This window comes from Gymnoscopelus braueri, assembly GCF_963280865.1.
Source record: "Gymnoscopelus braueri genome assembly, chromosome: 6".
NCBI lineage: Eukaryota > Metazoa > Chordata > Actinopteri > Myctophiformes > Myctophidae > Gymnoscopelus > Gymnoscopelus braueri.
In genome coordinates, this window is record NC_137607.1 from 12,681,795 (window position 1) to 12,698,569 (window position 16,775).

Sequence of the window (16,775 nt, forward strand, 5' to 3'; positions counted from 1 at the left end):
TTATGGAGAAATAATCTATTTGCCTGCGGGTGTCACTGTTGAGGGATTTTGCCTGTCAATCATCGCCTCTGCTCCGCCCCCCCCAAAGGAGAAGGAGAGGGGAGGGGAGGAGAGGGGGCGGGATTAATGGATTGTGACGTCAAAGTCCACGGGCCAATCGCAGCCCTTTTCTGAGCCTAATTATTCAGAAAAAAAACCCGACCACAGAAAATCCACTGAATGTTCAAAGTTCCGTTTTTCTTTTTAACTAATTCACTGCCAGAAGAAATACATCATTACCATTCAGTGTGTTGCGTTGTGTTGTTTTAGGTCCTACATGGAAGCATAATGGACGAGGCCCGCCGCCACTAGCCCCGCCCCCCCCAAACACCAGCTTCTTCACTGACTCTTGAGGAGGTGGACGATGGAGGGAGATGACAACGTGTCCCATCACCACCACCCAGCCATGGTGACGACAAACCCCCAGCCGGAAGCCAACGCCTGCAACGCCGTCCGGACGGCGGGAGAAGGGGGGGGAGCCCCGCCGCCCCCTGGCAAAGTGGAGAACGGGGTGAATCCCGCCGCCGCCCCTGCAGGGGGGAACCGCTGGGACGGCGGCGGAGCGGGTCTCAACAAGGCGGAGGCGCAAGCGCCGCCGCCGTCGGTGCTGAACCAGGCCACAGAGGCCCCCCCGGGAGGAGGGGTGTCCGTGAAGGTGGCCACCACCGTGCTGCAGCCCATCTGTCTGGGGGACAGTCCCGTGGTTCACCTGCCCATCCACCTCCAGATGTCCGGGGCGGCCGGCGCTCCTCCGCTGGGCCAGATGGGGGCGACGCCCTACTTCATGACCAGCCAGGGCCCGCTGTCGCTGCCGCTGGTCCTGGACCAGCAGCTGCTCCAGCACCTGAGCTCACAGGCCGTCATCCCCCAGGTATACGTCACACACAAGGAACCTCTTATCTCCATATTTAACCCATTAAGACCTGAAGCCGATTCTACGTGTCTCCTAAATCCCAACAGTATTCTGAAAAAAAAACGTACGTTTCTATATCAGTGATGCTGGTGCTCAATCTTTTTCATGTCAAGGACCCCCAAAATGATATGTTTTTGGCCGCGGACCCCCATCTCAAAACATTTGGTTCCAGGGACCCCCTGAAGCAAAGATTCAAGTTAAAAAAATGTTTGCTTTAAAATAATACATATTCACAGATTTTCTCAATTTTTCAAAAATAGCAGATCTACAAGCTCATAGCGCAGCACTCGGTGCCGCGCTATGAGCTTGTATGTCTGCTATTTTTGAATAGCCAAAGTGTAAAATAATGATTTTTTTTTAGCTCAAATCTAAAAATGACACATGTCCCAGGTCTACTTCATGACCAGCCAGGGCCCGCTGTCGCTGCCGCTGGTCCTGGACCAGCAGCTGCTCCAGCACCTGAGCTCACAGGCCGTCATCCCCCAGGTACGTCACTAGGGGTGTGCCGATACACTAATTTCACGAAACGATACGATACGATATTGGGCTCACAACTTCGATACGATTTCGATACGATACGATACGCACTTTTTTATTATGAAAATATATGGGGGAGAAAAAAAGCAAATGCAAACAAATAATTCTGTTTTTGCATTATTCAGACATGCAAACTTGTACTGTAGCTTTTCAGCTAATTGCCGTTTTGAATCCAAATAGGGCAATAGTGTGACACCTGACCCGAAAAAAAAAACAACATGTTGTCACCCTTTTCACTTCGGGGCTGTTTGCATGCCTGATTATTATTATTTTTACGATATTTTCTTTTTCCAAAACGATACATATTGTCACGAAAACGTATCGCGAGATATCGCGGGACGATATATCGGCACACCCCTATACGTCACACAAGGAACCTCTTATCTTCATATTTAACCCATTAAGACCTGAAGCCGATTCTACATATCTCCTAAATCCCAACAGTATTCTGAAAAAATGTAAGTTCTTAAGGTCTTAATGGGTTAAAATGTCTATAACGTTTTTGATCTACTTGATCATACTACAGCGTCACACAAAAGCATCAAAAAGTAGCAGATATACAAGCTCGTAACGTGGCACAAAGCTCTCTCTCTCTCTCTACTATGACTGGCAAGTAAAGGCTCAGAAAAGCCAGAAAAAATATATATTGTTACAGTTTTAGACGTATGAGGTTTTGCAATAGGCTCTGTGCATGACTGTAGATCCAATTTCCAGATTGTAGCAAAGATTGTTAATTTATGAAGATAGACCATCCCAATTGGAGCCACTAGAGGCGATATGGTACACACATCCTACAAATGGTCTCCTAAGCGGGCGCCGGCGTCTGACGGCAAATCTCGGGAACGTCCTCTATGTTTACTGGTGCTAGGTCCTACGAGAGTGTGTTGCTGGGACAGAGAAAGGTCGATAATAAAGTTGATTTTCTCTTGATTTGTCTCTCTGAAAAAAGCCATTTTAGTATGAAAATCTTGGGAATGTTATGTGGCTTGTGGCGATTGGGTCCAATATTTAGTTCAGTAACCAAGAATGGTCCAGAAGCTGTGTTCACGTTCACTCTTCCATTGGAATGAATAGACTCCAACCTGCTTCCGCTCTCCTAAAAAGGTGCATGGAAATGGCCTTCTGCCACCTTCTGGAAAAGGGCTCCAGTGATGAACAGAGCCAATCATTTGAGATACTCGCAATACTTTTTGAATAATCTCCAGAATCATCTCCATTGATCTGTATGAGAAATGTTTGTATATTTTCAAACATCTTAAAAAAAGAAGCACAAAATGCCGATCTTCAAGCTCAAAGCTTGGAGATTGGCTATTTCCGAAGTACAACATTTTAAAATAATACTTTCAAATAGCCGATTATGGCCTATTTTGGCCATAGCACATTATTGTCAGTCAGTTATTTGTACTGTACATTTAACTTATTTGTCATATTATCTGCCCTGTGCAAATTGTTTGTTCATAAAGCCTAAATGCAATACAAAATGTGTTATTATGTTCCAATGTTCAATGGAGAAAAAAAAGCAATTAAATCGTTAAATGCATTATTTCTTTGGCCATCTATCGTATCACTAAAATGTCTAACCGAACCTGCAGATGGCGTCTGGCTGTCCCGCCCTGCCTCTCCAGAACAACGTCCTGTGCCAGAACGCCTCGCTGACCTTCGGCCTGCCTCCTCCTCCTCACCCGACTCTGGACCAGAAGTCGTCTGGGGGTGCATCCTCCCCGGACTCCAACCTGCTCTCCCTGCTGCAGAACCCGGCGTTCGCCGCCATCTTGCAGGTATACAGTAGGCCTGACACGATTATTATGGCCTGATACATTTTTTGTAAATATTTTATTTTGACTTTTTCCCACGATTTTGTAACCCATTTTTTCACCCAGTGCCAATTGCCTAAGCTTGTAAACCTTGGGCACTACTCTCCGTCTGTCAGGCTGGGGAGAGCCCCGAACTGAGCTCATGCTTCCTTCAATGCATGAGGAGTGAGCAGGCCGCTTCTTATCACCTGACAGGGGGGAGTTTCCCCGGTAGAACGTAGCACGTAGAAGGAACACGTTATTCCAACCAGTTCCTTTCCCCTCCATCAGGCGCCCCCGGCTGACCAGGGGAAGGCAGTATAGAGACCAGGATTACTGCATGTTTTTTGTGACACGGACACGGGGAGAACATGCAAACACGGGGAGAACATGCAAACTCCACACTGAAAGGCCCTTTCGCCAACCCCACCAAGGGTATGGGCTCTGATGACGCGGAGGAGAGGACACGCCCCCAGCGCCCACAGCGTGAATCAAACCTAGGACGTTCTAGCTGCTAGGCGCCAGCGCTACCGACTGCGCAACCTTGCCCCCTTGAAAATGTTCAATTGCGGGAAATAGCAGATCTACAAGCTCGAAAAGTCGGGAGGTGGCAGGTTGTGAGCTTGTACATCTGCTATTCCCACTATTCTAACATCATAACGTCGGTCAGTTCTTTGTATATTGAAGTTGTTTGTCGTTATCTGTCCTGCGCAATTTTTCTTTACAAAGCCTGAAAGCCAAACAGAAATGTAATTAGAATTATACGTTCCAAAGTTCAATGCCAAAACCACAATTAACCACTTGGAACTCCAGCATACTGTACCTATATTCTCGGGGGAACATTTGACAAAAATAGCTGATCTACAAGCTCCCAATCAAGTACAGTTGTAACTCAGCTCAGTCTTACTAAGAATAGAGGGTTTAAGTGGTTGAACCGTTAATTACAATTATTTGTATAACAGACAGTCAAGTAAAATGTCATGATGGTGACAACTGCTGTGGAATTCCGAATCAATCAGTAATTGATGAGGCAATAGAGGTCGAGACAATATTCTAGGTGGTGATGGTTATACTTATGTATATGTTACAGAGAAATTGGCATTCCAGGGAAATTGAAAGGGGTACGCTTGTTTTCACCGCCCCTCAGGCAATTCTGTAGAATCAACGCTAGAGGGCAATGCAAGCCAGACATAGCCCCACACCACACACGCACGGACAAACGAGCACGCATGCACAAACGAGCACGCACACACGCACGCGCACGCGCGCGCACACACACACACACACACACACACACACACACACACACACACACACACACACAGCCTCATTCCATGCAGTTGAAGCACAAGGGGGCGGGCCTGGCGGGCTATGTTAGTGCAGTGAGTGGCACTTGGGGCAAACGCAGTCCCCAACATCATTTACGATTCTGTGCCTATCGGTACATAACTCGGACGGCGCTTAAGTCGACTTAGCAGACCATCGGCCGGTCGTCGCGGGCACTCGCGCCTGGAGGCGCTCGGGCGCGACTCCTCGGCCTCAAGGTCTGCTAAGTCGGCACGCCTCCGTCATGGTCCAAAACTATACTTTATCAGCGAAAAAAAAGTAGTCCGCGGTTGTTTGAAAAAGTAATGCCCCGAGCGGGAGTCAAACCCCGGCTCCCAGTGGTAGTGGGTGGGGAGTCCAATGATTATCGAAGTGCGCCACTGAGCTTTGTACTAGTGGTGTAAAGTAACAAAGTAGATTTACTCAAGTACAATTTTGAGGTATTCGTACTTTACTTGAGTATTTCTCTCATATTATCCATTTTATTTTCAGCGTTCCCCTAGCGTAGCTTCCTGGTTGTTATATTGTTGTTGTGGTCGTCGTCCTCGCATCAAAGCCCCGCCTCGCAGCACCGCCCCGCGCCTATAAAACTAGCGCTCCCCTGTCAATTTCCCTGGACTGCCAATTTCCCTGTGACATATACATGACTAAAACTAGGGAGAAGTAGCCTACAATAAGACTCATGTCGGTGGTACGGTAGTTCTGCCAACGAGCACAGGGATCAGACCATAGTTATACTCTAGCTATTACAAGGACAAGCTGAACCATAACAACGACAGGCTGCAACTAAAACAATAGCTATCAGGTCTAGTGGCTCCTACAAAGCTACCACATATCATGTCTTATTACACGGCTTGGTTTAATGCTTGATTCTGATTGGTCAATCCCTGAATTCAGCGGTGTGTTATTTCTGAATAATGACCGCTGAGCTCTATAACAGACCTCTGTCTAAACAAAGGCTCAGAGCACCTGCTGCGCACTGCTTAATGTTGTGCTGTATCCAACAAGACAGCCATAACACAAACACACAATGTCATTTACAGCTAAATGTTGCTCTCAAGAATGTTTCTGAAAACATTTGAAGAGAGAAATAGACAATGCAGTAACCAAAGTTGATTCTATTTGATCCACTACACTTCCTTGTTTTCCGAGGCGACCGCGTTGCGCTGGATGGGTGGCCACGCCACCCAGCGCAACACTTATGGAATACTTTCATTTCATCAATTATCCCTTGCATATCCATAATGTATTATCTCTGCTGTCCGGCAGAAACCAGCTAACAACAAAATGTAAAATTTTCAGGAAATGACAAAAACAAAACAAAAAGTGGAGTTTGGAGGTTTTGATAAGAACAGCTAAATGGACCTTAAAGCTCACAATGAGGTTGGAGGTCAAAAGGGGGCGGAGCCTGGAGTCAGCAAAACCAGCTAACTCCACCCCCTTTGGTGGAGTTAGCTGGTTTAGCAGAAATTTAGAGGATCCAATGGAGTTGTCAGAAGCACTTTTTAATACTTTTCATTGGTTCAATATTTTTTTAATCAACACACAGACGTAAAGGGTGTTCAATAGCACTGATTTATGTAAAAAAAAATGTAAAAGCTGAAAAATGGACTATAAGTGATGGTAAAATATAAATGTCAGATATAAACAACCATAATAACAATAGCATAATGTATCATTCTTTCCTCACAGGACCTCTTCACCTCCCAGGCAGCCGCCTCCTCCGCCTGCCAGTCTCCAGGCTCCGCCCCCATGGCCACGGACCCTTTCACCTCCGCCTTTTTCACCTCCCAGCCTCCTCCTCCTCCTCCTCCTCTCCACTCTCATCCCTACCTCACCTCCTCCCCTCCCTCTCTGGCGCCGCTGGTGCCTCCCGCCACCCTGCTGGTGCCCTACCCGGTGGTCATCCCGCTGCCGGTGCCCCTGCCCATCCCGCTGCCCATCCCGGTGCCCATGCCTCAGGCCGTGCCCGAGGACTCCAAGGGCAACGTGATGCCCCCCAGACCCCCCGTCTGCACTGTGAGCAGGAGCACCCAGACCTCTACCTCCTCCTCCTCCTCTCACCCCTCCTTCTCTGCCAGGTTAGTAGAGATTTGACCGTGTGTGTCTGTCTGTCTGTCTGTCCGTATGTTTGCGGACGGCCTCAACATGTTTGTGACTCTGGCCTCAACAGCTGCAGCTGATTGCAACACAAAGATGCAACCAGTTACACTAATTAAACACAAACAGGAGTGCAACACATGCGCATAATGAACTCATCAAAGGCACCACTCACTTCACACTGGGTGTGATTTTTATTTCTTATTTTTTGGATATTTTTTTTTTAAATGTCTGTTTAGTTTGAATCCATTAAGACCGGGGAACGCATCTGTCTTTTTTAAAAAAAAAAAATTGGGCTATTAAAAAAAAGATGTACTATTCAAAGCAGATCTACAAGATCTGCTATTTAAAAAAAAAAATTGGTACATTTTTGCAAATCTGTGAATATATATATTTTCAAAGCGAACATTTGTAACTCGGGGGGGGGGGGGGGGTGGTCCCTGTTTTCTAAATCTTAACAGTATGTTGCTACTGTATATCAGTGGTGCTCCAACTTTTTCATGTCAAGGACCCCCAGAAATAATTGTATTTGGCCGCGGACCCCATCTCAAAATATGTTGTTCCAGGGACCCCCAGAAGCACAGATTGGAGTTAAAAATTATCGCTTTCAAAAATATATATATATTCAAAGATTTCACGATTTTTCAAAAATAGCAGATCTACAAGCTCATAGCACGGCACTCGGTGCTGCGCTATGAGCTTGTATATCTGCTATTTTTGAATATCCAAAGAAGACACAGATGCGTTCCCGGTATTAATGGATTAATTGGGGTTTTTACCGTGTTAGATTTAGTTCATTTTGTAAACACAACACAGTTGCAGGTACGTAGTTATAGCTTTTTCGTCAGTTAACTAAAACTAGACCATACCCGTGGGGGGATATGCGCACATGATCTGGCAACCCGGGAGCCAGCGAACACAAAAACGCTAATAAACAGCAGTGATTTCGTGTAATCGGAAAACGGGCTTCGCTGTTAGGTGCACATGGTAATGTTCAATGGCTGTGTGCAAATTCAGATCAATTGCTCCAGCCACTGAGGAGAAACAGGCAGAACCAATTTTGGCCTCACCACTCAAACGTTTTGTCAATTCTAGTTCTGGTCATTTGGTTAGTTTTAGTTCTAGTAATAAGTAAGTAATAACCCTGGTTTCTCTCCTGGCAGGTTCGCCGCCGCACCGCCCCAGCCTCCGCACGTGGCCCCGCCCCCCTCGTCATGCTCGCTGCCGTCGTCGTCGTCAGAAGGAGAGGTGCTGGACCTGTCGGTCAGCAGGGCGGTGCCCCCGGTGGTCAAACAGCCCAAACAGGAGTTCCCCTCCCCGCAGCAGGACAATGTGCTCGACCTGTCCGTGGCGGGCGCCAAGAAAAAGTACATTCAGCCTCAGTGTGCGGCGGCTGCGAGCTCGCTAGGGGGCGGGGGCGGGGGCGACGGTCGAGAGTTTAACGCCTGCCAGTCCGGGGGTCCGGAACCTCCTCCCCCCTGCGGTTCGTCGGCCTCGTCTCTGGGCGTCCTGCGGCCGACGGACGGCCCGGCTCTGGATTCCAAGCAGCTCCTGAGCGGCCTGGCGACGCTGGAGTTCAGCCGGCATCATCAGCACAAGTGGCTGGTGGACGGCGGCGCCGGCGGCGGCTCGCTGGGCCGCGAGGCCGGGGGGGCGTCCCTGGGCGGGGGGCCGGAGATGGTGAGCGCCTCGCAGACGACGGCGCACAAAGTCATCGTGTCGGTGAAGGACGCCATCCCCGCCATCCTCTGCGGGAAGATCAAAGGGCTCTCGGGCGTGTCCACCAAGAACTTCTCCATCAAGCGGGACGGCGGCGGCGGCGGCGGGACGGGCCAACAGCTGTACGGGGCCCCGCCCCCCCCGTCGTCCGCCGGGGGCCCCCCAGGGGGGGAGCAGCAGCATGACCCCGGCGACCCGCTCGGCAGAAAGGCCCCTAAAAACAGAGCTATCAAAGTGAAGAAGGTCAGCTCGCAGGAGATCCACTTTCTGCCCATTAAGAAGCAGCGGCTAGCCGCCTTTCTACCCAGGAAGTGAGAGTAAGCGTCTCTCCTCGGGACTCCGTCTCCGGCTAGGAGAGAGGAACAGCTGCTGGGACATAAAGCACACGGACACACGGCCCGGCCGGGGGGGGGGGGGACATTCTAGACATTCTGTAACTCAACTCATGTGCATCTTTTACGCTTAAAAACGCCAAGATTTAAGAGTACATCTCGTATAAACTGTGGTACGTTTGAATGTCCCGATGGTATGACATGTTAATACTCAAAGAACTCAAGAAACCGTTACCCCTCGCATTTCTATGAATCCGTATATATATATATATATTTTCCTCGTTTTGTAATGCACTACTTTAGAGTGTCGTGCTCTTTTAAGAAGAAAAAAAAGGACAGTTTGTTAAGTATGGCAGCTGAGACGGGCTCCATGGAAAGCCACTGGAGATGCTCTTTTATTCTAAACCCTAAAATGTTGAACTCTGTACATTTGTTAACTTAAGACAAGAGGGGTTTTGGATTATCTTTTTTTTTTTTATGTGTACGGTTGATTTACGTGTGTTTTTTATTAACGTGTTTGAGTGCACTGACGACAGTGAAAACCCCAGTGAGATTACTGGGGTACAAAGCTGTTTTGTAAAAGGCAGGGGTTTGACTGAAACTGTTTAAACATCCCATCATTGGTATAAATGCCATATTCATCTGTGGCTCACTGAAGCCACGTGTCCTCCTTTGATGGCTTTTAGGGGGCAGCTGGTTCTCAATGTGAGGTTCAGGGACCATCATGGGTCCAAATGGGACCCTTTTTACGGGTCTGTGACTCTGAGAGTGTACAAATGGAACCAAAATGGACCCGAGTTAAATGATCGCTGAAGATTTTACAGTGTAGATTGGGGTCCAGAGATTAAAATGTTTTCAAATGGGGTTTCAAATGGGCCAATTGCGTATTAAAATGGGGGTCGTTGAAATAAAAAAGTTGGAGAATCCCTGGCTAAAGGGGGATGGGGGGCTCGGCACGGCAGGCAGAGATTTCCAAGTGGGCCTTGATCCCAGAAAAGGTTGAGAACCAGTGTGGCTAGATCAGTAGTTCTCAAAGTGGGGGTCCACGGACCCCCCCAGGGATCCTTGAGGCGGCGGTTCCACAGGGGGTCCCCACTCCCCAGACACATTTTTTTACCCTATATACATTGCCTTGTGACGTTGTGAGCTTGCAGATCTGCTATTTAAAAGAAAATGTTGGGATTGTTTTGTTTTTTTTTAACACCACAAATATTGTACTGGGTGGGTCCCTGGCACAAGATATTTTCAGGTGGGGGTCCAAATACAACATTTATTTGGGGGTCCTCGACATGAAAAAGGTTTGAGAACCACTAGGCTAGATGAAGGATAATAGACCTTTATGTCAAAGACCTTTATGCCTTGAGACTAAGCCCATGGACAGTACAAATGTTAGGAAGATATACCTAATATTTGGTACGGTTTGTTTACATTATGTGTTTCATTCAGCAACAGGAATCACACATAAAAATGCTGCCAGCGTTTCTCCACCTGTTGTAAAAAATCTACCCGTGTTTTTGTCGAGAAATTCTGTCGAGATTTAGCGTTCGGTCAAGATTAATTCAATTTTAATACGATCACTGTTGAGCCCATTATAAAACTACACCTCCCATGTCTCTAGTCGGAGTGTGTGTGTGTGTGTGTGTGTGTGTGTGTGTGTGTGTGTGTGTGTGTGTGTGTGTGTGTGTGTGTCAGTGGTGGAAGAAGTACTCAGATATTTTACTTAAGTAAAAGTAGCAATACCACACTATAAAAATACTCTGTTACAAGTAAAAGCCCTGTGTTCAAAATGTTACTTGAGTAAAAGTACAAAAGTATTGGCATCAAAATATACTTAAAGTACCAAAAGTAGAAGTACTAAAATGTTTGAAAATAGCCGATCTACATGCTCACAACGCGTCGCATCACAATGCATTGTGAGCTTGTAGATCGGCTATTTTCAAATAGCCTAGGTATAAAATAGGGATGAAGTGGTTAATGTATGTTTCATAATATAATAATTTATATCTGCAAAGTAACTAAAGTTTTCAAATAATTGCAGTGGAGTAAAAGTACAATATTTGCCTCTGAGATGTAATGGAGTAGAAGTAAAAGTATTGGAAATTGGAAATACTCCAGTAAAGTAAAAAAAAGTACCTCAATTGTACTGAAGCCCTGCCAAGGTAAAGTGCAGTAACTACGGGAAAAAAATCACTGAAAAATGGGTTTAAAAGTGATTCAACTGGTCAGCCAAATGAGATATCGGCATATAAGTGATATTACACTAATTGTACATCTGTTCTTGAGGTAATTGTTTATCCCCCAAAATCACAAAGGCTAATTTGACCTTTGGGATACACAAATAAGTTGGTGTGTCCAAAAAAGTAGTTACTGCACTTTACCTTGGCAGGGCAGTGTACTTTACACCACTGGTGTGTGTGTGTGTGTGTGTGTGTGTGTGTGTGTGTGTGTGTGTGTGTGTGTGCGTGCGACCGTGCGTGTGTAAGTCTGTGTTAACCACATTCAATCAGGCGTCCCTACTTTGGGCATGTCATTTTAGGCGAATGCTTTCACACTTTTAAAAAAAGAAAAAAAAACATATATACAAAGATGTTCCCAAATTTTCCAAAATAGCAGATCTACAAGCTCACAACATGTCGCTACGCGTTGTGAGCTTGTAGATCTGCTATTTTCATCACGCGACACAAGAATGAGACACCCACGTGACACAAAATGTAAAAGAGGGCTCAAGTGGTGAAGTATTAAACTCTTCTAAGTGTGTTTTTGATTGTTTTCTTTAAACATGTGTTTATTAATGCTTGTGATCAGAGATGTGTGTGTGTGTGTGTGTGTGTGTGTGTGTGTGTGTGTGTGTGTGTGTGTGTGTGTGTGTGTGTGTGTGTGTGTGTGTGTGTGTGTGTGTGTGTGTGTGTGTGTGTGAGAGAGAGAGAGAGTGTTGCTGTCTGTGTGTATTTATCATTGCGTGCACTTTGTCATAATTAGAACATTAGTCCTACAGAAAGGTTATTGTGTAATTCTACCATCTATTAAGGCTGTGAAGGTGAGACAACAGTTAAAGGGATAGTTCACCCCCAACATTTTTTCCCCCCTATCGATTAGTCACCCCATGGAGACTTGAATTCACGGTTTTTGTCGCATTCCTAAGCCAATAATTTGATGACCGGCAGCGGTCATCTCCTTTGTGTCTCCTACCGGAACCGCTGCCTACAGGTCCGCTGGTCGTCAAATTATTGGCTTAGGAATGCGACCAAAACAAAAACATATCCGTGAATTCAAGTCTCCATGGGGTGACTAATCAAATCGTTTTGGGGGTGAACTATGCCTTTAAATATGATCCCATTACTTAATTTATACGAAGATGTGTGATTCTGAAAACAGCCCCATCGTGTTATAATCTGTGTGATCATTTCATTTGGAAGACACGTCGTGCTATACGTATCTAAAATGTTCACCATTTCAGAATGTGATTGTAAAGGCTTTTTATTTTGCTGCTGGGTTGGTTGTTCTCAAAATAAAATTGATTGTTGTTTGACAAGGTTTGTTGTGGAGGGCTGTGTGTTTTATATAACTATATTTATGAAGTGTAAGGCACTGGTTCTCATAGTGATGTCCAGGGACCACCAGGGACCAGGGGTGTAAAGTAACTACATTTACTCAAGAACTGTACTTAAGTACAATTTTTAGGTACTTTTACTGTACTGGAGTATTTCCAATTGTCTATACTTTTACTTTTACTCCACCACTACATCTCAGAGGTAAATATCATACTTTTACTCCACTACAATTATTTCAAAACTTTAGTTACTAATTACTTTGCAGATATAAATTATTACATTATAAAACATACATTATCCACTTTAGCCTCATTTTATACCTAGGCTATTTGAAAATAGCCAAAGCGTCGCATCGCGACACGTTGTGAGCTTGTAGATCTGCTATTTTCACACATTCTAGTACTTTTACTTTTGGTACTTTAAGCACATTTTGATACCAATACTTTTACTCAAGTAAATTTTGAATTCCGGACTTTTACTCCTGCAGTATTGATACTTTTACTTGAGTAAAACATTTGAGTACTTTTTCCACCACTGCCAGGGACCACCAGGGCAGTGTAAAAAATGTACAGCAAATTTAGATTTAGTCAGTCTTTTGAATAAAATTTTCACTTGGCTTTAATCACATTTCACTCCTCTGAAATGTTTTAGTTGACACAATATAAGATTTTTAGTAAACTAAATGGACAGTTGATTTAGTCTAGTAAAATGTATTTTGTCGGGCCGTGATGGCGTCGTAGTGCCTCATTTAAACAGTACTTATAGCTGCATGCTGAAAATAGCCCATCTACTTGTAGATGGGCTATTTTCGGGCCATGACACCCACGCACAACCGAACATAAAATGACATGTTATGTCCTCTACTGGATCTCTTCTCCACTAGTCCCTCCCCAACATCTTAGTCTAGTTTTTATTTGTCACTATTTTAGTCATAGTTTTAGTCATCATAGCTTAGTTTATTTAATTTGAGTTTTTGTTTAGTTTGTCAGTGAAAAAAGGTAGACGAACATTTTTCTTTTTAGTTTTAGTCAACAAAATTAACACTGCTCTAGGGGTCCAAATGGACTGTGGGTCTGTAACCCATCTTCCGCACGGCGCAAGGCGGTGTGTCATTTTAGATTTTAGTCATATCTGATACTTCGGCTATTCAAAAATAGCAGATCTACAAGCTCATAGCATGGCACTGAATGCCGCGCTACAAGCTTGTAGATCTGCTATTTTCTTTCATCGTGAAACTGTGTGCACATCTTTGAACAGGCTACATATATTTACATATCAATTTGGGGGTCCTTGACATGAAAAAATGTTCCAGGGACCCCCAGAAGCAAAGATTTGAGTTAAAAAATAAAATAAAATAAAAGATATTCAAAGATTTGCACAAATGTTCACGATGAAAAGAAAATAGCAGATCTACAAGCTCGTAGCGCGCTATGAGCTTGTATATCTGCTATTTTTGGATAGCCAAAGTAGCGCCAGGCACAAGGCAAATTCTGTATCTTTACCTTTTTTGACTGGGCTGGCCACTGACTATAGACTTATGCAGGGCTGGAATGTGCACGCACACGCGTTGGGAATGACCATTTTTTTCTCTCCTCTGCCCATATATCTACTTTAATTACTAACATTGCAGTCTTACATTCCTGTGTGCAAAGTTTAATTTACACACAGGAATGGCAACACAGCAGGGTGGCACCATGAAAATATGCCTCTGCATTCTTAAATGATACTCTGGAGAAAGTGCTCTGATTTCAGAGAGCTCTAGTGTTGACGCCATGGCCCTCTGATATATTTATAATTTATATATCTGATATATCAGTTCATTTATATATCTGATATATCAGTTCATTTATATATCTGATATATCAGTTCATTTATATATCTGATATATCAGTTCATTTAAATATCTGATATATCAGTTCATTTATATATCTGATATATCAGTTCATTTATATATCTGATATATCAGTTCATTTATATATCTGATATATCAGTTCATTTATATATCTGATATATCAGTTCATTTATATATCTGATATATCAGCTCATTTATACATCTGATATATCAGTTCATTTATACATCTGATATATCAGTTCATTTATATATCTGATATATCAGTTCATTTATACATCTGATATATCAGTTCATTTAAATATCTGATATATCAGTTCATTTATATATCTGATATATCAGTTCATTTATATATCTGATATATCAGTTCATTTATATATCTGATATATCAGCTCATTTATATATCTGATATATCAGTTCATTTATATATCTGATATATCAGTTCATTTATATATCTGATATATCAGTTCATTTATATATCTGATATATCAGCTCATTTATATATCTGATATATCAGCTCATTTATACATCTGATATATCAGCTCATTTATACATCTGATATATCAGTTCATTTATACATCTGATATATCAGTTCATTTATATATCTGATATATCAGTTCATTTATACATCTGATATATCAGTTCATTTATACATCTGATATATCAGTTCATTTATACATCTGATATATCAGTTCATTTATACATCTGATATATCAGTTCATTTATACATCTGATATATCAGTTCATTTATATATCTGATATATCAGTTCATTTATATATCTGATATATCAGTTCATTTATACATCTGATATATCAGTTCATTTATACATCTGATATATCAGTTCATTTATATATCTGATATATCAGTTCATTTATACATCTGATATATCAGTTCATTTACAAACGCTCATTTACATTAACCCATTCAATCCGTGTTTGACAGCACTGATGACAGTGCTGTCAAACACGCAGTGGTGTAAAGTAACTAAGTACATTTACTGAAGTACTGTACTTGAGTACAATTTTGAGGTATTCTTTACTTGACTGGAGTATTTCCGTTTTTCAGTACTTTTACTTCTACTCCACTACATCTCAAAGGCAAATATTGTACTTTTACTCGACTACAATTATTTGAAAACTTCAGTTACTAGTTACTATGCAGATACATTATTACATTATAAAACATACATTAACCACTTTAGCCCTATTTTATACCTAGGCTATTTGAAAATACCCGATCTACAAGCTCACAAAGTGTCGCATCGCGACGCGTTGTGAGCTTGTAGATCTGCTATTTTCAAACATTTTAGTGCTTTTACTTTTGGTACTTTAAGTACATTTTGAAACCAATACTTTTGTACTTTTACTCAAGTACATTTTGGATTCCGGACTTTTACTTGTAACAGAGCATTTCTACAATGCAGTATTGATACTTTTACTTAAGTAAGAGACATTTGAGTACTTTTTCCACCACTGCAAACACGTCTATGAAGCCATCTATGAAATATATGAAAAAGTTTAACCTGCAATAAAACGTTATGTAGTGGGGGGGTTCTTACTTCGTCTCTCTCTCAGCTAAAGGGGTCCTTGGCCTGAGAAATGTTGAAGACCGTATACTGTTACAGGGCAAGACCACCTTGGAAGAGGTTTGGTTTGTGTAGTTACCTTGCCATGAAGTAACTCCAAAGGTGGAGAAGAAATAAAAAATAATTGCTCCATTGATTAGAAATTGATAATTTAAAAAAAATCTCCTCATTGTCGGATTGACGATCCGGATCGTCAAATAGTAAAATCAACAGGAAGTTCACATTTCTCTAAAAAAAAAAAACAGTACTGGGTTTGGTGATGTTCTATATTGTCTGAATCAACTTTGTTTGTGTTCGTTTACGTGCTAAAAGAGTGGCTTTGAGAGCTGTTTTACCGTACAATGTAAGTCAATGAGGAGCATATTGTGAACGATCAATTTCTAAATCACTGGAGCAATTATTTGTGATTTCTTGTCCACGGAGCAGTGGTGTAAAGTAGCAAAGTATATTTACTCAAGTACTGTACTTTTTTACTACAATTTTGAGGTACTTTTACTTTACTGGAGTATTTTCAATTGTCTATACTTTTACTTCTACTCCACTACATCTCAGAGGCAAATATTGTACTTTTACCCCACTACAATTATTTGAAAACCTTAGTTACTAGTTACTTTTCAGATATACATTATTATATTATAAAACACACATTAACCACTCTAGCACTATTTTCTACCTATGCTATTTGAAAATAGCCGATCTACAAGCTCACAACGCGTCGCATCGCGACGCGTTGTGAGCTTGTAGATCTGCTATGTTCAAATATTAGGTACTTTTACTTTTGATACTTTAAGTACATTTTGATGACAATACTTTTGTACTTTTACTCAAGTAAATTTTGAATTCTGGACTTTTACTTGTAACAGAGTATTTTTATATTGCAGTATTGGTACTTTTACTTAAGTAAAGAATTTGAGTACTTTTTCCACCACTGTTTAAGCTACAACCTGTAAGACAGAGAGGTAAACTGCACAGTGTAACACCTGGGATTCAAACATAACAACAACAGACAAGACCAAGAGGCTTCATGTTT

At 42.8% G+C, this 16,775-nt stretch overlaps 1 protein-coding gene across 1 annotated transcript; it reads left to right on the forward strand.

Annotated features, from left to right (window-relative positions):
• Positions 1-610: 610 nt before the first annotated feature.
• rai2 (retinoic acid induced 2) lies at positions 611-8,897 on the forward strand (the record flags this gene model as incomplete). The annotated part of the gene is made up of 5 exons (XM_080429862.1): positions 611-910; positions 1,343-1,438; positions 3,082-3,267; positions 6,301-6,689; positions 7,872-8,897. Coding segments are annotated over 5 exons (1,842 nt in total), but the record flags the coding sequence as incomplete, so codon positions are not given.
• Between the last annotated feature and the right edge of the window lie 7,878 nt (positions 8,898-16,775).